A 26,252-nucleotide genomic window follows, 5' to 3' on the forward strand; every position below is an offset into this window, starting at 1 on the left:
AAGTTTGTTTTAATTTTTTCCTCTTCTGTTTTATAACTTTCCCTTGTGTTTATTTATTATCAAAACTTGATACATGGTTTCATTTCTTTGCTTGTAAAGAGTGTTCTAATTTTGTTGGCTTCAGATCTTTCACGAATTAAAGCATACTGTTCAGAAGGCAGTGGTTTTACATGGTTGATAGATGTGACAACACAAACAGAAGTGTGAGCTGGCACCATGAAAGGTCCCAGTGAAGATAGTGTGTGTATGTTGGTCTGGCTTGCCCAGCAGTAGGGGCGGGAACAGTTCAGTTCTCCACATGCACAAAGATGCTGCAATTTTCTCTGTTCACATACTGTTTATATAGGTATGGCATACTTGTTCCAAGGAAAATAACCGTTAATATTATGCAATATTGTGTCAGTTTAAAGCCCTGAATCTCATGGCATGATACAAAACCCTGACCACACACCAAAAAAAGTGTGAATGCACACACATCCGCACGCATGAATCCTGAACATTCCAAATCACATGAAGGCAGCTAACTTTAAATAGAAATATCAGAGATTAAGTGGTGTATATCTGCTAACCAATATCAATGCACATATATCATTTTGAACTTAGACTAAACTAAACTGAGTCTGATACATTTTTTTTTTTTTAAATTCATGAGTCAGTCAAAAGAGTGTGAAAGTGGTGAAACATTTTTTGTTTTGTTTATTTCTGCACTTCATGTTCAAGTATTGAAAAGTACACACACACACACACACACACATTTTTGTTTTCTGCTTTATTAATACCATGAAACTAGAAAATTATACAACAGGTTTTTTTTAAAGATTTTTTTTTTTTTTTGTGCACTCTGAGGACTTCCTCAAACATCCTCATCTTTAAAAACATAATGTAAAGGTAACAACAAACATTGATTGCTTGATTTTTTTAATTATAGATTTTGAAAAAATGCAAATGTTTGCTACAACCACAAAGAGGGCAGTAGGACTGCTTCTCTTTCTTCTGAAGAAAATACAAACAGTACAAACTAAACAGCAGGTACAAACAGCATATTTAGATGTGTTCTTTGAGACCATGTGCATTCAGTCCTGTACTTCTCCTCCACTTCCTTCACCCAAACAAAAACATAGCATTGTGCACAAGATAAATGCATCTTTCCATATACAGTGCATACAGATTTCTGAGTAGAATAGAGGCAGTGTCAATGATAAGTCTCTTGTTCCCTCCCCTTTCCCAGACACACAAAAAGTTATTAATACACCTCACTATTTCAGCCATCCATCAATTTAAAACAAAAAACAAAAAAACCCCCAAAAAACACACACCAAAAAACAACACAGATCCAATAATTTTAAACATTTATAGATGTAAGCTCTCCTGTTCCATTTCAAAAACACAACCAATTGGTGATCACAAATAGGAATGAATTTCTTAAACCTGATGCCAAAGGATGCACCATGTAGGAATGCAGATCAACAATTCACAAATTTTGAATAGCTAACATTGGAAGAAAGTTAATCCCTCTCTTGTTTTAATAAATAGATGAAAAACATTGGATGGTTTCTTTTCATTTTCAAACATTTTAAACAATAAAATTGCAACCAAGGTCAAAAGAAAAAAAGGTGTGTAACATGAACAGTTTTAAGTAAAGATTCATAAATAAATGCAGGTATGTCAGAGCAACACACACAAGATAATTCAGAATACCCATTCTTTCCCAAAGAATATATAATTATGGATGAAGGAGGAGATCTATAAGAGAAAGGGACACAAGTTGTTAGTTTACTTGTGTGAAAAACTGGTGTTGAAGGCACCTAGAAAGCATCAAACAGTGGAGCAAATTTACAGGATGCTTAATGCATGCCTGTCACTGTAACCTGTGGTATCCCATATACACAGCTTCATGTTCCAGTGGATTTGTTGCAACTTTGGAAGCCTAAGTTAAGTCTTCCAAACGTCAAATAATAGATACAAATGAAAAACACAGACATTCAGATGTGTAAACATAGATGGTCATTAAGTAATTGTGTTGCCCCCAGTGCCAACTTTGTGATTTCAAAGAGCCAGTTAGAGGAAACAAGTGGAGGGAGTCTTGCCACTACCTTTTAGACACCCATCATCTCAACATGTTTTGAAATCAAAACACAGAAGGGAAGAAAATGACAATGGTCCCGTACAGAACCGTAAAGCATTTCATCGTCAAAATTCCTTGTCACAACTAAAGCAAATGCAAAGTGGATATAGCATATATCTGGAACACTCTTAAGATTTGGGATTATACATAACAACAGGAAGCGTGGATGTATTTTTTCTGATGTTAGGATGTTCAGATGACCAATGGATTCCGTTGTTGGTGTCACAAGTGTGGTGGGGTGAAGGGAGATGGGGGTGGGAGTGTGGTGGTGGAGGGGGAGAATCAGGCGGCGATGGCAGAACTGAAAGGTCTGGTTTCCTGTCCCTCCTTCATGCAGGTGACAGAGATGAAGGGGTGGGTGGTTCTCTGCAGGTATTTCTGCACATGTACAGCAAGGGCCAGGCATGAACACACTGGTAAAAACAACATTGGATTGGTTGGAGAGTGCAATCCATATCAGTGTGTGTGTGGTTATTGAAACAGAACTAAGCATGCACACTCAGAAAATGGAGTATGGCTGCCTACATGGTAGGGTAAAAACACTGAAACAGGTAAAAAGCCCATGTGTACATACGAGTGAATGTGCGAGTTGCAGCACAGACCAGAGATGCTGAAGGAGACAAGCCTTGTTTACTTGATTGATTGATTGATTGATGTGGATACTTATATAGCACCTATCCTTGGTCAGAGACCAAGCTCTAAACGTTTTACATACACGGGGACATTTGCACCACAGGCTGCCTACCTGGGTAGAGCCGACTGACGGTTGCCACTGGGCGCTCATCATTCGTTTCCTGTGTCATTCAATCAGATTTCAGATGCACACACATACACACTCAGACAGACATGTAACATTTTACGTGTATGACCGTTTTTGTTTTTTTTATTTACCCCGCCATGTAGGCAGCCATACTCTGTTTTCGGGGGTGTGCATGCTGGGTATATTCTTGTTTCCATAACCCACCGAACGCTGACATGGATTACAGGATCTTTAACGTGCGTATTTGATCTTCTGCGAGCGCATACACTCGAAGGGGGTTCAGGCACTAGCAGGTCTGCACATATGTTGACCTGGGAGATCGGAAAAATCTCCACCCTTTACCCACCAGGTGCACCGAGATTTGAACCCAGGACCCTCAGATTGAAAGTCCAGCGCTTTAACCATTCGGCTATTGCACCTGTCTTTACGTTAATGTGTGAGTTGCAGCAGAGACCAGAGATGCTGACGGAGACTAGCCTTGTTTACTTACATGAGCGTAGGTCAGTCCATTGGCCTTTTCCTTTTCTGACGCTTTCTTGCCAACCCACACAAAGAGTTCCTGGTTGGTGTCCAGCAGAAACACATCCTGAACACGACACAAGGGCAGACTGTGTGAGGAGGAGGAGTTTTCTTGTAGGTTCCCTAATACATTCTGGTGATTGTAGATGTTTTCTTCAAGTACTGATTTTCACATTTGAATATTATCATTTAAAAAAAAAAAAATTATAAAAGGGAAGGAGTTGTATGGTGAGTTGAAGGAAACAGTGTAAGAGCAGAAAATGACAAACAATGATGACATTATCTTTGGCTTCATTGAAACAAGAAGATCAAACAGGAAAGAAATGACATGATATAATACCACAATGTTTCCTTATATTAGTTCTCAGCTGCTACAATGGCTGTTCTTTTTCTTTCAAATCCAGTTGAGCGTTCGGGAGAAGGAAAGGACTGTTTCCCCCCACCCCCCTTTTTTATTTTTTTTATTTTTTAATAATCTTAAATCTCTTCACTCTCTATGATATTACAGGATGGCATTTCTTCACTTGTCACTGCCAAACACAGCAAAAGAAAATCTTGGGCTGAATCTGTTCCAGTAATTTGGAAAACAAAATGAAAAAAAAAAAAGTGTGAGAATTAATGTTGAGATTGTTTTTTTATTTTTAATGCAAGGAAAGAAATGAAAACAGAAGTTTGCATTCAGGAAAGAATTTAAAGGGACATGTTTACAGACATCAATGTCTTTCACTGCATCAATTTATTTCAGGTACTGGTAATATTCATAGTCTCTGAGAAAATGGCAAGTGATATAACTGCAGTCAGAAGCCATTTGCACATACAGGACGGGTGATTCTTGATTATGACATCTCTGACCTGTTTAAACATTTAAACAAACAAACAAAAAAAAAGAAAACCCCAAAACATCTGAATCCCAAACAACCCCCCCAAAACCCCACCATTCCCCCACAATGCAGCCTCCCCAAAAATAGGACAAGAAAGACCACTCACATTACTGATAAAGTCTTTCCTGGTGATGCCTCCTTCTTTCACCTGTTTGAAGTCCAAGTCACCACTTGCATCTGACAACCTGGAAGGGGGGAAAACATGAACAGACACCATGACACACCCTGACTCAAACAAACACAGAAAGCATGGAAACCAATGTCCAGCAGTGTCTACTACCCACCGACATTCAATTTTTGATCCTGGTGTCTTTTCACACAGCTCAAATGAAAAAAATTACCAAAAAAAACTCACCCCCCAAAAAACAACAACAAAAACCAAAAATTGATTTGACAAAAAAACAAGGTTGTCAGATGTACTAAATGAAGAGCAAAACGGAAGTATTTCATTTTTTTTAATTTTCATTTTCATTTTATCACAACAGATTTCTCTGTGTGAAATTCGGGCTGCTCTCCCCAGGGAGAGCGCGTCGCTACACAACAGCGCCACCCATTTTTTTCGTATTTGCAGTTTTACTTGTTTTTCCTATTGAAGTGGATTTTTCTACAGAATTTTGCCAGGAACAACCCTTTTGTTGCCGTGGGTTCTTTTACGTGCGCTAAGTGCATGCTGCACACGGGACCTTGGTTTATCGTCTCATCTGAATGACTAGCGTCCAGACCACCACTCAAGGTCTAGTGGAGGGGGAGAAAATATCGGCGGCTGAGCCGTGATTCGAACCAGCGCGCTCAGATTCTCTCGCTTCCTAGGCGGACGCGTTACCTCTAGGAAGTATACAGCAATGTCAAAGGCTGCTGCACTTCTCTTCCATGCAGCATTTTGGTGCCAGTTTCTCATTACACTTGTTTCTGAGCTGGGCTAGACACTGTGTGAAGGAAAAATGCACACAATCTGGTCCATGAAGGGCAAAATAAACTTCACCCATCTATGTGAGTATGTCTTTGAAGTTTGAAACAATAATGGTACACTTTGAACCCCCCCCCTCCCCCCCCCCTCGCCCCGGGTCAAGAAAAAAAGGGAGAGAACTCCAGTGCCCTACTTTCTTTCCATCTGACCTGATCAGTTTCTGGGGCATGCGGTTGTTGTTGGTGGTTTGCTGTTGAACACTGTCGTCGTCATCGTCATCATCATCAACAGCATCATCGGCCCGTTTGAGTGCTTCATAGAAGGCCTCCTGCACACAGAGTCGTTCACTTTACCCACAGTGACGTTGTTGCTGAACATGGGGACACACATCCATCAATAAACACAGGAATACAGATGGGGGAGGGGGAGGGGGTGGAGGTGGGGGACAAATTGAAGTATGCAGATGAAGCTGACAGATTGATAATAGATAAATATTTGTGTATAATAACAGACTGATGGAGAAGACTTAAATATTGATACACCCACACACCCATACACACACAGTGCTTCTCAACATGCCCCCCTCCCCCCCCCCACACCCATACTCACTGTATCTCAGACTCTCAAATATTCTTTTACTTCTTCTTCTTCTTCTACGTTCACTCGTATGCACACGAGTGGGCTTTTACGTGTATGACCGTTTTTACCCCACCATGTAGGCAGCCATACTCCGTTTTCAGGGGTGTGCATGCTGGGTATGTTCTTGTTTCCATAACCCACCGAACGCTGACATGGGTTACAGGATCTTTAACGTGCGTATTTGATCTTCTGCATGCATATACACACAAAGGGGGTTCAGGCACTAGCAGGTCTGCACATATGTTGACCTGGGAGATCGTAAAAATCTCCACCCTTTACCCACCAGGCGCCGTCACCGTGATTCGAACCCGGCACCCTCAGATTGACAGTCCAACGCTTTAACCACTCGGCTATTGCGCCCGTCATTCTTTTACCTCAACATGAGCACACAGGCATTACACACACACACACACAAACACACTAACATCAAGCATGCACAACCATCCCCTCATTTACTTACATGAATGCAGATACTTAACACATGTAAAAGAACTCATGGCAACACGAGAACCGTCCCTGGCAAAATTTTGTAGTAAAATCCACTCTGATATTCATGTGTGTGTGTGTGTGTGTGTGTGTGCACGCGCGCGAGTGCACACGCATTGCTGAAGTCTGACTGACTGACATGGGAAACAAATGATAAACACCAAAGGCAGCTGTCAGTTGGCCTGTTGTGCAAATGACTCTGTTTGTAAAGCACTGAAGTGCTCTATAAGTATCAATGATAATAATAATGATAACAACAACAATCATAATGATAGTAAAGACACACCATACTGCCTGCAAACTCGTACATATACACATAAGCAGACATGAACACAGTAACATGTCACTATCCACAGACATACCTGTCATATACGTGCTCACACATAAGCATGTACACACGCATACAGAATACAGATAAATTTAGGACACACACATGAGTGCAGAATGGCCTACAAATCCATGCTGCACACCGACAGACAGACAAACGGACAGACAGACGGACAGACAGACAGACAGACCGACAGATGGACAGACAGACAGACGGACAGACAGACAGACAGACAGACAAACTAACCAGAGCTTCCCCTCCTTCGTTCTCGTCCACTGTTTCCACCAGACTTTTGGGGCGGGCTGACTTCAGCTGTGCCAACACCTGAACGGCCTGCTCACACACACACACACACAGACCACATAACACATACACAGACCACACACACACACACACACACACACACACACACACAGAGACCACATAACACATACACAGACCACACACACACACACACACACAGACCACATAACACATACACAGACCACACACACACACACACACACAGACCACATAACACATACACAGACCACACACACACACACACACAGACCACATAACACATACACAGACCACACACACACACAGACCACATAACACATACACAGACCACACACACACACACAGACCACATAACACATACACAGACCACACACACACACACAGACCACATAACACATACACAGACCACACACACACACACACACAGACCACATAACACATACACAGACCACACACACACACAGACCACATAACACATACACAGACCACACACACACACACAGACCACATAACACATACACAGACCACACACACACACACAGACCACATAACACATACACAGACCACACACACACACACACAGACCACATAACACATACACAGACCACACACACACACACACACACACACAGACCACATTACACATACACAGACCAAACACACACACAGAGACCACATAACACATACACAGACCAAACACACACACACACACACACACACAGAGACCACATAACACATACACAGACCACACACATACACACAAAGAGACCACATAACACATACACAGACCACACACACACACTACACCACATATTCATGTACACAAACACAACCCCCCACCCACCCACAGACTGCCCTTTGCTGGTTAAAATTTTAAACTCCCTTGACAATAAAAATGTCCTCTTTTCTATCACGGTGTTTCTGACTCTGTCCCGTCATCTCTTTCTGTCTCCTTTTCTGCCTTGCTCGGCATTCCACCTGTCTTCTTTCTAGATAGTCCGGGATATTTTTTTCTTTTTTTTTTCTTCTGCTCTTGATAATTGGGTACTCTTACTATAATGTTGAATCTGTGCCGAGGATTTGTGAGGTAAATGTTCACAATCTGGGGGTTTTGTATGACTGTTATTATGTACGGATACTTTTGTACATTATGCACAATTATGTTTATGTTCAGGTGTTGTTTTTTGGCTGTTGCTGTTTTTTTTAAAAAATCCTCTTACAAAAATTCGATGGAATGATCAACATTAGAGGTATGTTGAATCTGTGCCTGACGGGCGCAATAGCCGAGTGGTTAAAGCGTTGGACTTTCAGTCTGAAGGCCCCGGGTTTGAATCACGGTGACGGTGCCTGGTGGGTAAAGGGTGGAGATTTTTACGATTTCCCAGGTCAACATATGTGCAGACCTGTTTAGTGCCTGAACCCCCTTCGTGTGTAAACACAAGCAGAAGATCTAATATGCACATTAAAGATCCTGTAATCCATGTCAGGCGTTCGGTGGGTTATGGAAACAAGAACATACCCAGCATGCACACCCCCAAAAGCGGAGTATGGCTGCCTACATGGCGGGGTAAAAACGGTCATGCACGTAAAAGCCCACTCATGTACATGCGAGTGAACGTGGGAGTTGCAGCCCACGAATGCAGAAGAAGAAAAAAAAAAAAAGAAGAAGAATCTGTGCCTGGGATTTGTGAGGTGCTGGTTGGCAATGTTTGGTTTTGTATGGCTGTTACCATGTAAGATTTTGTGCATTATGTATAATTATGTGTATGTTCAGGTGGTTTGCTTTTTTTGTATGTTTTTTTTTTTTTTTTTTTTTTTAATCCTCTTTTAAAACTCTGAAGACATGGCCAACATCAGAGGCATGCCCTAGGTTTACATGCATGAATGGGGCTGTACTTGTGCCTCATTTTCTTTCCCAAGTGGTTTGTGTGTGTGTGTGTGTGTGTGTGTGTGTGTGTGTGTGTGTGTGTGTGTGTTTGTTTGTTCAGATTCTATGGGTCCGGCATGTATGCTCAGTCTTTGAGCCCTTTGTGGCCAGCTGGGATGTAAGCAACACAGCTAAATGAATACACATGTTCTGGGTTTTTCAATATTTACACTTTTTGAGCCCCCTGATAGGAACTTGTGTGGCCAGCTGGGCCATGAGTAATAAAATAAATCAACTAATGAAAAAAAAACCCTAAAAACTAATAAATAAATAAACAGATAAATAAACAAATAAATAAGCGTACCGTGTATTTCTCCTGCACGCTGGCGGACTTGCCGTTGAACTGATAGAAGCAGGTCCCATCATCCAACAGGTACACGTCATCTGATGTGATCTGCGTTCGGCACACCTTCACCTGCAGGGAGGGCGGAGGGGGGAGGGGGGGGCAAACAACGCAGCTTGGGGTTCAGAGTGCACCGTGTTTTTAGAGATGGCGTGGTAGAATCAGTAAATTGTTGGTCTTCTGATCTAGTCACCACCAGCACTGACAGTCACCACCAGCACTGACAGTCACCACCAGCACTGACAGTCACCACCAGCACTGACGGTCACCACCAGCACTGACATTCACCACCAGCACTGACGGTCACCACCAGCACTGACAGTCACCACCAGCACTGACGGTCACCACCAGTCACCACCAGCACTGACAGTCACCACCAGCACTGACAGTCACCACCAGCACTGACGGTCACCACCAGCACTGACGGTCACCACCAGTCACCACCAGCACTGACGGTCACCACCAGCACTGACAGTCACCACCAGCACTGACAGTCACCACCAGTCACCACCAGCACTGACAGTCACCATCAGTCACCACCAGCACTGACAGTCACCACCAGCACTGACAGTCACCATCAGTCACCACCAGCACTGACAGTCACCATCAGTCACCACCAGCACTGACAGTCACCACCAGTCACCACCAGCACTGACAGTCACCACCAGCACTGACAGTCACCACCAGTCACCACCAGCACTGACGGTCACCACCAGCACTGACAGTCACCACCAGCACTGACGGTCACCACCACCAGTCACCACCAGCACTGATGGTCACCACCAGCACTGACAGTCACCACCAGCACTGATGGTCACCACCAGCACTGACAGTCACCACCAGCACTGATGGTCACCACCACCAGTCACCACCAGCACTGACAGTCACCACCAGCACTGATGGTCACCACCACCAGTCACCACCAGCACTGATGGTCACCACCAGCACTGACGGTCACCACCAGCACTGACAGTCACCACCAGCACTGATGGTCACCACCACCAGTCACCACCAGCACTGACAGTCACCACCAGCACTGATGGTCACCACCACCAGTCACCACCAGCACTGATGGTCACCACCAGCACTGACGGTCACCACCAGCACTGACAGTCACCACCAGCACTGACGGTCCCAGCCCTGCTTCAGCATGGCACTGTGTCTTAGGTAAAAGGACTTTACTCCCTTTTTTCTCACTCCAGCCAGGTGTAGACCCAGACCTGACTCCCGGTCACAGAAGGTTAAAGTGGTGGAAGCAAAGGATTGGGCCCTACCTTCCCATGCCCAGCTCTTGACACAGTGGATATGAATTCACTGCCTACCTCTGTCCAACCCTTAACACAGTGGATATGAGTTCACTACCTACCTATCCCCAGCCCTTGACACAGTGAATATGACTTCACTGCCTTCCTATGCCCAGCCCTTGACACAGTGAATATGACTTCACTGCCTTCCTATGCCCAGCCCTTGACACAGTGAATATGATTTCACTGCCTTCCTATGCCCAGCCCTTGACACAGTGAATATGACTCCACTGCCTTCCTATGCCCAGCCCTTGACACAGTGAATATGACTTCACTGCCTTCCTATGCCCAGCCCTTGACACAGTGAATATGATTTCACTTTCTTCCTATGCCCAGCCCTTGACACAGTGAATATGACTTCACTGCCTTCCTATGCCCAGCCCTTGACACAATGAATATGACTTCACTGCCTTCCTATGCCGAGCCCTTGACACAATGAATATGACTTCACTGTCGTGAGGGCCGTCAAAAACTGTGGGACCTGCAACCTAGCCCCATGTTTCATGTCAGCGATAGCTGGTTGTTTCATCTTCTGCATTTTAATGTTTGTTTGTGTGCACTGCCGCTTCTAGTGCCAGCTTGTTTTGTCACGCTGCCTTTCTGGGGGCTGCAGCTGTCAGGTCAGACAGGACACAGTGCTTGCACAAACACAGAAGCCCATCAAGGACTTTTTAGACAGGAAACAGTGCTTGCACAAACACAGAAGCCCATCAAGGACTTTTTAGACAGGAAACAGTGCTTGTACAAACACACAGGCCCATCAAGGACTTTTTAGACAGGAAACAGTGCTTGTACAAACACAGAGGCCCATCAAGGACTTTTTAGACAGGAAACAGTGCTTGTACAAACACAGAGGCCCATCAAGGACTTTTTAATCTTCTTATTCATCCTTCTTTTCCCTGACTGCAGTGTGGTTGTCAAAGCGCTGGACTTTCAAATTGAGGGTCCCAGGTTCGAATCCTTGTCAAAGTGCTGGGTGGGTAAAGGGTAAAGATTTATCTGATCTCCCAGGTCAACACAGGTACAGACCTGCTAGTGCCTGAACCCACTTTGTGTGTATAAGCAAGCAGAAGATCAAACACACACATTAAAGATCCCATAATCTATGTCAGTATTCCGTGAGTTATGGAAATAAGAGCATATCCAGCATGCACCCCCTTCCCCCCAGAAAATGAAGTACGGCTGCCTACATGGCAGGGGTCGAAACAGTCAGTTTCAGTTTCAGTAGCTCAAGGAGGCGTCACTGCGTTCGCCGGACAAATCCATATACGCTACACCACATCTGCCAAGCAGATGACTGACCAGCAGCGTAACCCAACCCAGTCAAACACAAAAAAGCCCATTCGTGCATACAAGTAAAAATGGGTATCGCAGCCACAAACGAAAGAAAAAAAAATCCTCTCTTTCTAATCAGAAACAAAGCAGTTGCAGCATAATTTTCCATCTTGTTAATTCATTCACTCACTTCTTCCTTCTTTATTTATTTATTTATTTATTCAGACTTCTTGCTATAGCGCATATTCTTGAAGCTCTATGCGCTTTACAATAGCACTAAAAACATTCACTCAAACATCCTCACACAAACATATGCATATAATTTGAAATATAGGCGAGAGAGAAAAATTAAAATAGGTCATGTCAGTTGATTAAATCAAGAAATGCAACAGGTATTTAAAAAAACAAACAAAAAAACAAACAAAAAAACAAAACAAAAAAACACCCCGCATTACACACACACAGATCAAAACTAGAAAGATGAAACAAATGTTCACACACACACACACACACACACACACACACACGAATGACAAAAAATTGAAACACACAGGCTACAACATCACATGATAAAGCAATATTCATCAAACATTTCAAGTAAAAACGTATGTACAACATTACATTTAAGAAATTAAACCTGAAAATGTAAAAATGTACGTATTGTTAAAAAACAACAACAAACAAACAAACAAAAAAACAAAACAAAACAAAAAAAACCAACAAACAAACTCACACCTCCACCACGTCCACATACACTAGCACACACACACACACACACACACACACACACACACACACATACACACACACACAAAACTCATCAACAACAACAAAAGCACAACAGATGGACAACTGAGTAAACAAACTACAACATTACTTCATAAAACAGTTCGTGTTAAAATCTCTTTCCTACACTTATTCCTGCACTGAGAGGACGAGGAAAGAAGCAAATGGAGGTCTTACCTGTCTGGCTTGCAAAGGCTTGGTGTCGGTGGAGATCTTCAACAGGCGAGGTCTGTACTCCTCTGGCTTCACATGGCGAAAACCAGTCGCTGCACCCCCATCCAGGTACCTGTCATCATCATCATCATCATCATCAACATCATCATCATCATCACTGTCATCAATAACCATCATCATCATCACCATTGTCGTCATCATCATCACAGTTTGTTTTTGTAGTCAGCGTAATCATCATCACCATCACCATTGCCAACAATAGCATCATCACTATTGTTATCATATCTAAATTGCTTTCCCCCCCCCCCCCAAGATATCTTTAGTGTTGTGGCAGATATCATCATTATTCAATCATTATTTTTGTGGCTGATATTATTGTTCAATCATTATTTTTGTTGCTGATAATGTCGCTCAATCATTATTTTGTGGCTGATATCATCACTGTTCAATCATTTTTTGTGGCTGATGTCATCCTTGTTCTATCATTATTGTTGTGGCTGATATCACTGTTCAATCATTTTTTTTTTTTTTTTTTTAGTGGCTGACATCGTCATTCTACAATCATTATTGCCATGGCTGATATCATCATTGCTCAATCATTAGTGTTGTGGCTGATATCATCGCTCAACCATTATTGTTGTGGCTGATATCATTATTCTTCTTATCCAAATTGACTCTTTATGGATGTCACCATCATCACAGCTGTTATTAGTTCTTCTTCTTCTTCTGCATTCACTTGTATGTACACGAGTGAGCTTTTACGTGTATGACCGTTTTTACCCCGCCATGTAGGCAGCCATACTCCGTTTTCGGGGGTGTGCATGCTGGGTATGTTCTTGTTTCCATAACCCACCAAACGCTGACATGGATTACAGGATCTTTAACGTGCGTACTTGATCTTCTGCTTGCATATACACACAAAGGGGGTTCAGGCACTAGCAGGTCTGCACATGTGTTGACCTGGGAGATCGTAAAAATCTCCACCCTTTACCCACCAGGCACCGTCACCGTGATTCGAACCCGGGACCCTCAGATTGACAGTCCAACGCTTTAACCACTCGGCTATTGCGCCCGTCTGTTATTAGTTCGACAACACAGGTCTTCACCGTCAGCACTGTGCCAGTGAAGCAAAAAGAACCCTAGTGCCTCAAGAACAATACCTACAGACAGTGTGGACACTGGTTTACAGATGGGTCAGCTACACACCATGTCTGGTGAGAAGGAACCTGAGCGTCTGTGCATCCAGTACGTAAATGGAAACGCACTATGGCAAGCAGAGACAATACCACATGGCTTCTTTTGCATAAACCACAGAGCCAAGAAGGAAACCGTAACTGACACTATAAAAAAAAAAAAAAACCAAAAAAAAAAAAAATCAGCAGTAATACAGCAGAAAAAAGATAACGAGGTTGTGTTTCTGACAACTCCTCCTCCCACCCCCCACACACACTGCCCTCCCATCCACTCCTGTCCTTCATACCCCCCCCTCCATCCCCCAACCCCACACTGCCCTCCCATCCACTCCTGCCCCCCACCACACACACACACACACCGCCCTCCCATCCACTCCTGCCCCCCACCACACACACACACACACACACTGCCCTCCCATCCACTCCTGCCCTTCATACCCCCCCTCCATCCCCCCACCCCACACTGCCCTCCCAACCCCTCCCACCCACTCCTCCCCCTAACCCACCCCACACACACACTGCCCCCCTCCCCACTGCCCTCCCAACCCCCCCCACTCCTGCCCCCCAACACACACACACACACACTGCCCCCCTCCCCACTGCCCTCCCAACCCCTCCCACCCACTCCTGCCCCCCCTCCCCCACACACACACATTGCCCCCCCCATCCCACTCTGCCCTCCCAACCCCTCCCCCCCACTTCTGCCCCCCAACACACACACACACACATTGCCCACCAGCCCCCCCCTCATCCCACACTGCCCTCCCAACCCCTCCCCCCCACTCCTGCCCCCCAACACACACACATTGCCCACCAGCCCCCCCCTCATCCCACACTGCCCTCCCAACCCCTCCCCCCCACTCCTGCCCCCCAACACACACACACACACATTGCCCACCAGCCCCCCCCTCATCCCACACTGCCCTCCCAACCCCTCCCCCCCACTCCTGCCCCCCAACACACACACATTGCCCACCAGCCCCCCCCTCATCCCACACTGCCCTCCCAACCCCTCCCCCCCACTCCTGCCCCCCAACACACACACACACACACATTGCCCACCAGCCCCCCCCCATCCCACACTGCCCTCCCAACCCCTCCCCCCTACTCCTGCCCCCCAACACACACACACACACACATTGCCCACCAGCCCCCCCCTCATCCCACACTGCCCTCCCAACCCCTCCCCCCTACTCCTGCCCCCCAACACACACACACACACACATTGCCCACCAGCCCCCCCCTCATCCTACACTGCCCTCCCAACCCCTCCCCCCCACTCCTGCCCCCCAACACACACACACACACACATTGCCCACCAGCCCCCCCCTCATCCCACACTGCCCTCCCAACCCCTCCCACCCACTCTTGCCCCCCCTCACCCCCCACAACACACACACACTGCCCCACCCCCACCCCACATTGCCCTCCCAACCCCTCTCACCCACTCCAGCCCCCCAACCCCCCCCCCCCACACACACACACTGCCCTTCCCCCCACTCCTGTCCACCACACACACCCCCCCTTTCCTCAACCCCCCCCTCCTCACCCACACACAACTGTCCAGAGACAAAAAAAAGGGGGTGAGAGGAACTGACGTGATGGAGCTGAAGTAGGATTTGAACAGCGGACTCTCGTAGCCCTGCACCTCACGGTGCTGCACCGGCACATCGTCCAGCAGGGTGTCCAGTTCCACCGTCTTGTAGGCTGCAGTGCCGTACTCGTCCTGAAAACACAGCGCTCTTTGAGATAGTATTCACAGAGAATGTATGAAGGCTGCAGTGTTGTACTTGTTCTCAAAACACAGCGCTCTTTGAGATAGTATTCACAGAGAATGCATGAAGGCTGCAGTGCTGTACTTGTTCTCAAAACACAGCGCTCTTTGAGATAGTATTCACAGAGAATGTATGAAGGCTGCTGTGCCGTACTTGTCCTGAAAACAGAGCGCTCTTTGAGACAGTGCTGATACTTCATGGAGAATGGAATGTGTGTTGTTCACAGACATTGACGGGCGCCATAGCCGAATGATTAAAGCGTTGGACTTTCGATCTGAGGGTCCCGGGTTCGAATCACGGTGACGGCGCCTGGTGGGTAAAGGGTGGAGATTTTTACAATCTCCCAGGTCAACATATGTGCAGACCTGCTAGTGCCTGAACCCCCTTCGTGTGTATATGCAAGCAGAAGATCAAATACGCACGTTAAAGATCCTGTAATCCATGTCAGCGTTCGGTGGGTTATGGAAACAAGAACATACCCAGCATGCACACCCCCAAAAGCGGAGTATGGCTGCCTACATGGCGGGGTAAAAACAGTCATACACATAAAAAGCCCACTCGCGTATATACGAGTGAACGTGGGGGTTGAAGCCCACGAACGCAGAAGAAGAAGAAGACGAAGTTCACAGACATAGAAAAAACATCAGCTATGTCATGAAATAGAAAGATGAGAAGCTAGAGAAGTAAACGGACTAAATGGAGCCACAGAAATAAACTTCTCAACGATCATATCCACATGTAATTTTGATTAGATGGAGCCACAGAAATAAACTTCTCAACGATTATATCCACATGTAATTTTGATTAGATGGAGCCACAGAAATAAACTTCTCAACGATTATATCCACATGTAATTTTGATTAGATGGAGCCACAGAAATAAACTTCTCAACGATCATATCCACATGTAATTTTGATTAGATGGAGCCACAGAAATAAACTTCTCAACGATCATATCCACATGTAATTTTGATTAGATGGAGCCACAGAAGTAAACTTCTCAACGATCATATCCACATGTAATTTTGATTAAATGGAGCCAGAGAAATAAACTTCTCAACGATCATATCCACATGTAATTTTGATTAAATGGAGCCAGAGAAATAAACTTCTCAACGATCATATCCACATGTAATTTTGATTAAATGGAGCCAGAGAAATAAACTTCTCAACGATCATATCCACATGTGATTTTGATTAGATGGAGCCACAGAAATAAACTTCTCAACGATCATATCCACATGTGATTTTGATTAGATGGAGCCAGAGAAATAAACTTCTCAACGATCATATCCACATGTAATTTTGATTAGATGGAGCCAAAGAAGTAAACTTCTCAATGATCATGTCCACATGTAATTTTGATTAAATGAAGCTAAAGAAGTTAACTTCTCAAACATCATATGTACATGTAATTTCATAATCAAATCCAGATGCAATGGTCAACATTTAACAGTTAAAACTATTTCAGTTCATGGATTTCACGTATATTCAGTTTAACGTCTTTCCACTTGAAGTGATATTAGTTTCATGTATATGTATCCATATGAATTTCCATGTTGAAATTTATTTGTAAAAAGTGTCAAATGGACATTATCACCCTCTATCAGAGGAATTTTGTGTACTATGAAAGGCATGTTCTGTTCACTCACACAGACACACACACACATTCTCCTCATAACCACAGTACAAAGCAAGGCAGCCCCCCTCACACAGCAAACCAGCAGTGCCACAGCTGGCCCATGCATTACCTGGGTACTCTCTTTGCCAATCCAGAAGTGAACATCATACAGCAGCTTGTCGGACTCTTCGTCTTTGTACGTCTGCGCACAAAATGCCATTGTCACATGTTACATCGTGCTGGATTTCCTTCTTGTCGTCACAACACATTTCTTAGCAGTGTGAATTTCAGGCTGCTGAGAGAGCCCATCACCAGAGTGCAGAGTCTTCTTTGTTTTCGGTGGCAGAATGGTTTAGACGCTCAGCTGCCAATATGGAGAGTCTGTGAGGGTGTGGGTTCGAATTCCGCTGTCGCCCATCCTCCCAAGCTTGACTGGAAAATCAAACTGAGCGTCTAGTCATTGGGATGGGACGATAAACCATGGTGCACTGAGCGTCTAGTCATTGAGATGGGACGATAAACCATGGTGCACTGAGCGTCTAGTCATTAGGATGGGACGATAAACCATGGTGCACTGAGCGTCTAGTCATTGAGATGGGACGATAAACCATGGTGCACTGAGCGTCTAGTCATTGGGATGGGATGATAAACCATGGTGACCATGGTGCACTGAGCGTCTAGTCATTGGGATGGGACGATAAACCATGGTGCACCGAGCGTCTAGTCATTGGGATGGGATGATAAACCATGGTGACCATGGTGCACTGAGCGTCTAGTCATTGGGATGGGACGATAAACCATGGTGCACCGAGCGTCTAGTCATTGGGATGGGACGATAAACCATGGTGACCATGGTGCACTGAGCGTCTAGTCATTGGGATGGGACGATAAACCATGGTGCACTGAGCGTCTAGTCATTAGGATGGGACGATAAACCATGGTGCACTGAGCGTCTAGTCATTGGGATGGGACGATAAACCATGGTGCACTGAGCGTCTAGTCATTGGGATGGGACGATAAACCATGGTGCACTGAGCGTCTAGTCATTGGGATGGGATGATAAACCATGGTGACCATGGTGCACTGAGCGTCTAGTCATTGGGATGGGACGATAAACCATGGTGCACCGAGCGTCTAGTCATTGGGATGGGATGATAAACCATGGTGACCATGGTGCACTGAGCGTCTAGTCATTGGGATGGGACGATAAACCATGGTGCACCGAGCGTCTAGTCATTGGGATGGGACGATAAACCATGGTGACCATGGTGCACTGAGCGTCTAGTCATTGGGATGGGACGATAAACCATGGTGCACTGAGCGTCTAGTCATTGGGATGGGACGATAAACCATGGTGCACTGAACGTCTAGTCATTGGGATGGGACGATAAACCATGGTGCACTGAAAAAGAACCCATGGCAAAGACAGTGTTGTCCTCTGGCAAAATTCTGCAGAAGAAATCCACTCTGATAGGTACACAAATATATCAGCCTGCACTTCAGGCCCGACTAAGCGCGTTGGTTTATGCTGATGGTGGTGTAGCGTATATGGATTTGTCCAAACGCAGTGATGCCTCGTTGAGAAACTTGAAACTTTGTTCACTGCCTGTGTGAGTATTTTTTGTAACAAAGTGATTTTTGCTGCTATTGTTGCTGTGAAATTCAGGCCACTCCCTCCAGAGGAGCACAATGCCAAATTGCAGTATCACAGTTTTTCTTTTTCCTACCTGCATGTACACTTTATATGATAGTCAGTCGTGTCCGACTATGACCATCAGAACAGCAGAGGAAGCAACCGCTGTCCAGACTATTTGGGCTAGAATTTGATTATAGTGGAGAGTATCTTGCCCAAGTTACATCCCCACTCTCTCGGCCAAAAAGGGTTTTAGGACAGTCGGTGTTGGGATGGTTCCCAAAGGCCAACTAGCCCACAAGGCTGCAGCACTAAGAGCCAGTGCAATTTTGCCTCAAAATATTTCCTAATCACACTTTTTCTCTTTTCCCAGTCTGCATGCATACTAATCATTTCCTTATCAAAATGGATTTTCTACAGATATTTGTCAAGGATGACTCTCTTAGAGCTGCAGGGTTTTTTATGTGCATCACAAACGTGCTGTACATCAGGCCTCGGTTTATCATCTCACCTGAAAGACTGATACACAGACCACCACCCAAGGTCAAGTGGATGGATAGGCATTGGGGTGTAGGAATCCTGGCCTTCATGTGAATTGAACAGGGGACTGTTGCTTTCATGAAGTCAACACAGATACAGATTATTACCAATAAGTTGTCATTGAAACAAACTCTTATGATGTATACAAGTGTGTGCGTGAGTGCACATGTACTGCTTGATATATGTTGAAGAGGAGAAATGGAAGGGGGTGAGAATAATGAAAATGCAAAGTGTTCCAGTGATGCCAGACTAAGTTTTTGCAGTCCACCAAAATGGTAACAGAGTAAGTTGGTTGCAACAAGGATGACGCCGGTGATAATGCTGCTAGTAGTAATGGTGATGATCTCACTTTCAAAATGATGATGGTGACAGATGATCATGATGAAGAAAATAGTTATTTTACTTTCAGAATGACGATGGTGATTGATGATGATGAAGATCACAATACTTATCTTACTTCCAAAAAGATGATGATGATAATGGTAATGATGATGACAATACTGATCTTACTTTCAGAATGACAATGGTAACTGATGATGATGATGATGACGATGACAATATTGTTCTTACATTCAGAATGACAATGGTAACTGATGATGATGATGACGATGACAATATTGATCTTACATTCAGAATGACAATGGTAACTGATGATGATGATGACGATGACAATATTGATCTTACATTCAGAATGACAATGGTGAGTGATGATGATGATGACGATGACAATATTGATCTTACATTCAGAATGACAATGGTAACTGATGATGATGATGACGATGACAATATTGATCTTACATTCAGAATGACAATGGTAACTGATGATGATGATGATGACGATGACAATATTGTTCTTACATTCAGAATGACAATGGTAACTGATGATGATGATGATGACGATGACAATATTGTTCTTACATTCAGAATGACAATGGTAACTGATGATGATGATGATGACGATGACAATATTGTTCTTACATTCAGAATGACAATGGTAACTGATGATGATGATGATGATGACAATATTGATCTTACATTCAGAATGACAATGGAAACTGATGATGATGATGACGATGACAATATTGATCTTACATTCAGAATGACAATGGAAACTGATGATGATGATGATGATGATGATGATGACAATATTGATCTTACATTCAGAATGACAATGGTAACTGATGATGATGATGACGATGACAATATTGATCTTACATTCAGAATGACAATGGTAACTGATGATGATGATGACGATGACAATATTGATCTTACATTCAGAATGACAATGGTAACTGATGATGATGATGACGATGACAATATTGATCTTACATTCAGAATGACAATGGTAACTGATGATGATGATGATGATGATGACAATATTGATCTTACATTCAGAATGACAATGGTAACTGATGATGATGATGGCGATGACGATATTGATCTTACATTCAGAATGACAATGGTAACTGATGATGGTTATGACGATGACAATATTGATCTTACATTCAGAATGACAATGGTAACTGATGATGGTTATGACGATGACAATATTGATCTTACATTCAGAATGACAATGGTAACTGATGATGGTGATGACGATGACGATATTGTTCTTACATTCAGAATGACAATGGAAACTGATGATGATGATGACGATGACGATATTGTTCTTACATTCAGAATGACAATGGAAACTGATGATGGTGATGACGATGACGATATTGTTCTTACATTCAGAATGACAATGGTAACTGATGATGATGATGACGATGACAATATTGATCTTACTTTCAGAATGACAATGGTAACTGATGATGATGATGATGATGATGACAATATTGATCTTACATTCAGAATGACAATGGTAACTGATGATGATGATGATGATGATGACAATATTGATCTTACATTCAGAATGACAATGGAAACTGATGATGATGATGATGATGATGGTTATGATGATGACAATATTGATCTTACATTCAGAATGACAATGGTAACTGATGATGATGATGATGATGATGATGACAATATTGATCTTACATTCACAATGACAATGGTAACTGATGATGATGATGATGATGATGACAATATTGATCTTACATTCAGAATGACAATGGTAACTGATGATGATGATGGCGATGACGATATTGATCTTACATTCAGAATGACAATGGTAACTGATGATGGTTATGACGATGACAATATTGATCTTACATTCAGAATGACAATGGTAACTGATGATGGTTATGACGATGACAATATTGATCTTACATTCAGAATGACAATGGTAACTGATGATGGTGATGACGATGACGATATTGTTCTTACATTCAGAATGACAATGGAAACTGATGATGATGATGACGATGACAATATTGATCTTACATTCAGAATGACAATGGTAACTGATGATGGTGATGACGATGACGATATTGATCTTACATTCAGAATGACAATGGAGACTGATTATGATGATGACGATGACAATATTGATCTTACATTCAGAATGACAATGGAAACTGATGATGATGATGATGATGATGATGATGATGACAATATTGATCTTACATTCAAAATGATGTAGGAGTCACCAGAGTAGAAATTGCCATAGTCATCGGTGGGCCAGCTCTCCACCTTGAATTTCTGCGACACATTACAATAATAATGATAATAATAATAATAACAATACTACTACTAATGCTACTAATGTGCATTTATATAAGGACTCACCATGCGGCTCTGTGTGCATTTAACATTATATTGGTGTGGCATGAATAAGGTACAAGAAAATAGAAAACATTAAAGATAAAAACTCACTTGAAACAGTGTGACATCTTTCACATAACACATCTCTCCTAGTATGCTACCCCTCTCTCTTTCTCACACACACACACACACACACACACACACACACACACACACAGCTATGCAATTCAGTAGCATGGAAAAAATATGAATAAAAAATAAAAATTAAAACAAGAGAGGCAAGGACTTCAAGACTCACTTGTGATACACTTAAAAAAAAATCCAAGCTTTTTATGTATTGAGTATAATTTCAAAATGTAATGTTTAAGATGAGAAAGATCAGTTTAAAGCAAATTAAGTCCCCTAGCATTAATTACAGAGTAATTTCCCTTTTTTTTTACTATCTGCACCAAAACGTTTGCAAAATAAATAAAACTTCCATGCTTAGCAAAAGAAGTTCCTGTTTGAACAAAAAATGATAATAATGACTGCTCTTGTTGTTGGGTCAGAATATCAGATCAAAGTGCCAAGTTTAGACAATACAAAAAATATAAATATAACAGTAAATGCAGTTTGCATATAATTAGGCTTCATTTTTTATTTTTTTGTGCCCATCCCAGAGGTGCAATATTGTTTTAAACAAGATGACTGGAAAGAACTGAATTTTTCCTATTTTTACGCCTAATTTGGTGTCAACTGACAAAGTATTTGCAGAGAAAATGTCAATGTTAAAGTTTACCATGGACACACAGACACACACACACAGAGACAACCGAACACCGGGTTAAAACATAGACTCACTTTGTTTACACAAGTGAGTCAAAACAAAAAAAAAGCATCCTGTGACATATTCAGATTTTCAGGCTAGAGATTGAAGCAGGCTGGGGTAAAAGACAGTGTGTCCCTCACATTAATCCTCCATATCTGCAGTCCTGGCTTCTTGCCTGCTTTCTTCCAGGCTGGCTCTTTCTCTGCCGCTGCCTCTGTGACAGTCACCGCATTGTCATGTCAGTCACCACACAGCAGCACGCTGACACATCAATCACCATATTGTCACATCAGTCACCGCATGACCATACTGTCATATCAGTCACCACATCAACGCACTGTCAGGTCAGTCACCACATCAACGCACTGTCATGTCAGTCACATCGTCATCACACTGTCACATCAATCACCACATCATCACATCGTAATACCAGTCACCACATCACCACACTGTCGTGTAAGTCACCACATCGCCACACCATCATATCAATCACCGCATCATAATGTCAGTCAGCACATAATCACACCAGTCACCACATCACCACACTGTCATGTCAGTCACCACATTGACATATAAATCACCACACTGTCATGTCAGTCAACACATCGCCACACTGTCATGCCAGTCACCACACTGTCATGTCAGTCACCACATGGCCACACTGTCATGTCAGTCACCACATGGCCACACTGTCATGCCAGTCACCACACTGTCATGCCAGTCACCACATAGACACACCAATCACCACATTGTCATATCAGTCACCACACTGACACATCAATCACCACACTGTCATGTCAGTCACCACACCAACACATCAATCACCACATCTTCACCACACTGCCATGTCAGTCACCACACTGTCACGTCAGTCACCACATCACCACACTGTCATGTCAGTCACCACATCATCACACCATAATGTCACCATCATCACACCATAATGTCACCGCATCACCACACTGTCATTTTCAGTCACCACATCATCACACTGTCATGTCAGTCACTACACTGCCACATCAGTCACCACACTGCCACATCAGTCACCACACTGATATGTCAGTCACCACATCACCACACTGTCATGTCAGTCACCACATTGACACACCAATCACCACACTGTCATGTCAGTCAACACATCGCCACACTGTCATGCCAGTCACCACACTGTCATGTCACTCGCCACATGGCCACACTGTCATGCCAGTCACCACACTGTCATGTCAGTCACCACATCACCACACTGTCATGCCAGTCACCACATAGACACACCAATCACCGCATTGTCATATCAGTCACCACACTGACACATCGATCGCCACACTGTCATGTCAGTCACCACACTGTCATGTCAGTCACCACACCAACACATCAATCATCACATCGCCATGTCAGTCACCACACTGTCACCACATCACCACACTGTCATGTCAGTCACCACATCATCACACCATAATGTCACCACATCACCACACTGTCATTTTCAGTCACCACATCATCACACTGTCATGTCAGTCACCACACTGCCACATCAGTCACCACACTGCCACATCAGTCACCACACTGATATGTCAGTCACCACATCACCACACTGTCATGTCAGTCACCACACTGACACATCAATCACCACACTGTCATCTCTCTCTCTCTCACACACACACACATTCCCGCAAGCACGTTGAAATACATGGAAGCACAGGCCCACACAAAGCTGGTGACTCACTTTTCACCTCTTTCTCAGTGTCGGATCCAAACAGAGCCAGGTTGGAGTCCTTCCAGTCGTACTTCTTTGCCTTCACCAGACCTGTGGTACACATGTGGCTTCAAAATGATTCGTCTTCATAATCAATTTTGTGTACTGAGTAGTACATTTGCATGTAGCACGTATTTGCATGTAGCTTATGTTTGTACAGCACCTCACCCCCACCCCCCAACACACACGCACATGTTGCCTCTCTCTCTCTCTACACACACACACACACACATATATATATATATACATATATATATATATATGCATACATATGCATACTTACCAGACATTTTGCAGTGTTGGATTGATGCTAAGGGCAGATAATCACTTCTCTATGTCAGCTTACTCTCGTTGAGTCTGGTTGAAGCTGGAACAAAATTGATGCTCACGTTTATTTATCATCCCCTTCATGAAAGGGTGTGCAGTCATGGGTTCAAACATTTTAAACCTTATAATTCTGTGTCAAGTAGAGATGCTGCCCACACATGCCCGTGAGTGTGCATATGCGTGCACTGGCACGCATGCGCACTCACACACGCGTGTACGCGCGCGTGCGCACTGGCACACACACAAATACAAAATTGAGATGTATAGACAGGCAAAATGGGAGATATCGAGATCTAACACAAATCAACAGTGAGGCAGACAGAGAGTATGTTTGACAGCAGGCAGACAGATACAGAATGTTTGCAAATGGGCAATTAGTAATATTGAACAAACAAAAAATGCGAAAACCGTTCGATTGGAGAGAGTGATTATTTCCAATGGAGTCCAGCTGCGTCAGTTTCTGTGTTTGCTGAGTGCTCTGTCCACATCGGTCTGTAATTTCTGTTTCACGTCACGCACAACTCCTCTTTCAAGCTGATACACTCCCCTTCCTCGCCCCGGCCCCCTCTCTGCTCCTTTGGTTTTTCCTTCCCTGCCATTTTCCATGTGATGATCGAGATTATATGTGCAGCAGTTTTGATCAATAAGATGAAGTTTTTATTTTTATCTTATTTATTTTTTAATACTGTCGAATTTTAGAGGAAGTAAATAATAGTCACTGTGGAAAATCGAAATGACAATGATTAAATCATAAATGCGCACTCAGCATGTGTGTGTGTGTGTGTGTGTGTGTGTGTGTGTGTGTGTGTGAGAGAGAGAGAGAGAGAGAGAGAGAGAGAGAGAGTTTAAGCTTGGTTTCCTTTCACTTGCTATGGTCATTGGAGATGAATTTGAGACCATGCTGGTTCAATAAATTCACACAACAGACCTGTGAACATTTCTTTAAAAAAATAAAATAAAATAAAATAAAAAAGGTCCGGCAACAGTCAGAGTCTTGAGGTCAGTTTTGGAAACCGCCCCGCGTCTTGAAACGTTTGGTTTCCAAAAGTCTGTGCGTGTGAGGAGATGGCACTGGTGCAACACAGTTATATATAGCAGCCCCGCGGTGTGTGATCAGTCATGTCCAGTCATCAGCTAGTTTCGTGGCTGTTGTCATCT

General features: G+C 43.6%; 1 protein-coding gene across 2 annotated transcripts in view; it reads right to left on the minus strand.

The window, feature by feature from the left end:
* Nucleotides 1-754: 754 nt before the first annotated feature.
* Nucleotides 755-26,252, minus strand: part of LOC143299658 (gelsolin-like protein 1) — a 50,337-nt gene continuing 24,839 nt past the window's right edge. The window contains exons 2-14 of one of the 2 annotated variants that reach the window (XM_076612976.1): nt 25,051-25,134; nt 24,738-24,818; nt 23,155-23,228; nt 22,069-22,143; nt 17,455-17,526; nt 15,528-15,655; nt 12,740-12,848; nt 9,159-9,269; nt 6,892-6,978; nt 5,402-5,520; nt 4,392-4,470; nt 3,376-3,471; nt 755-2,503 (exon numbers count right to left, since the gene is read on the minus strand). In XM_076612976.1, the coding sequence (XP_076469091.1) occupies nt 2,408-2,503; nt 3,376-3,471; nt 4,392-4,470; nt 5,402-5,520; nt 6,892-6,978; nt 9,159-9,269; nt 12,740-12,848; nt 15,528-15,655; nt 17,455-17,526; nt 22,069-22,143; nt 23,155-23,228; nt 24,738-24,818; nt 25,051-25,057 (1,134 nt within the window). In that variant the 5' untranslated portion in view covers nt 25,058-25,134 and the 3' untranslated portion in view covers nt 755-2,407. Of the gene's footprint in view, nt 2,504-3,375; nt 3,472-4,391; nt 4,471-5,401; nt 5,521-6,891; nt 6,979-9,158; nt 9,270-12,739; nt 12,849-15,527; nt 15,656-17,454; nt 17,527-22,068; nt 22,144-23,154; nt 23,229-24,737; nt 24,832-25,050; nt 25,135-26,252 lie in introns of those variants that run through there. The other variant, XM_076612975.1, reaches the window with a different exon arrangement.

The sequence above is a fragment of the Babylonia areolata genome, chromosome 25 (genome assembly GCF_041734735.1).
Source record: "Babylonia areolata isolate BAREFJ2019XMU chromosome 25, ASM4173473v1, whole genome shotgun sequence".
NCBI classification, from domain to species: domain Eukaryota; kingdom Metazoa; phylum Mollusca; class Gastropoda; order Neogastropoda; family Buccinidae; genus Babylonia; species Babylonia areolata.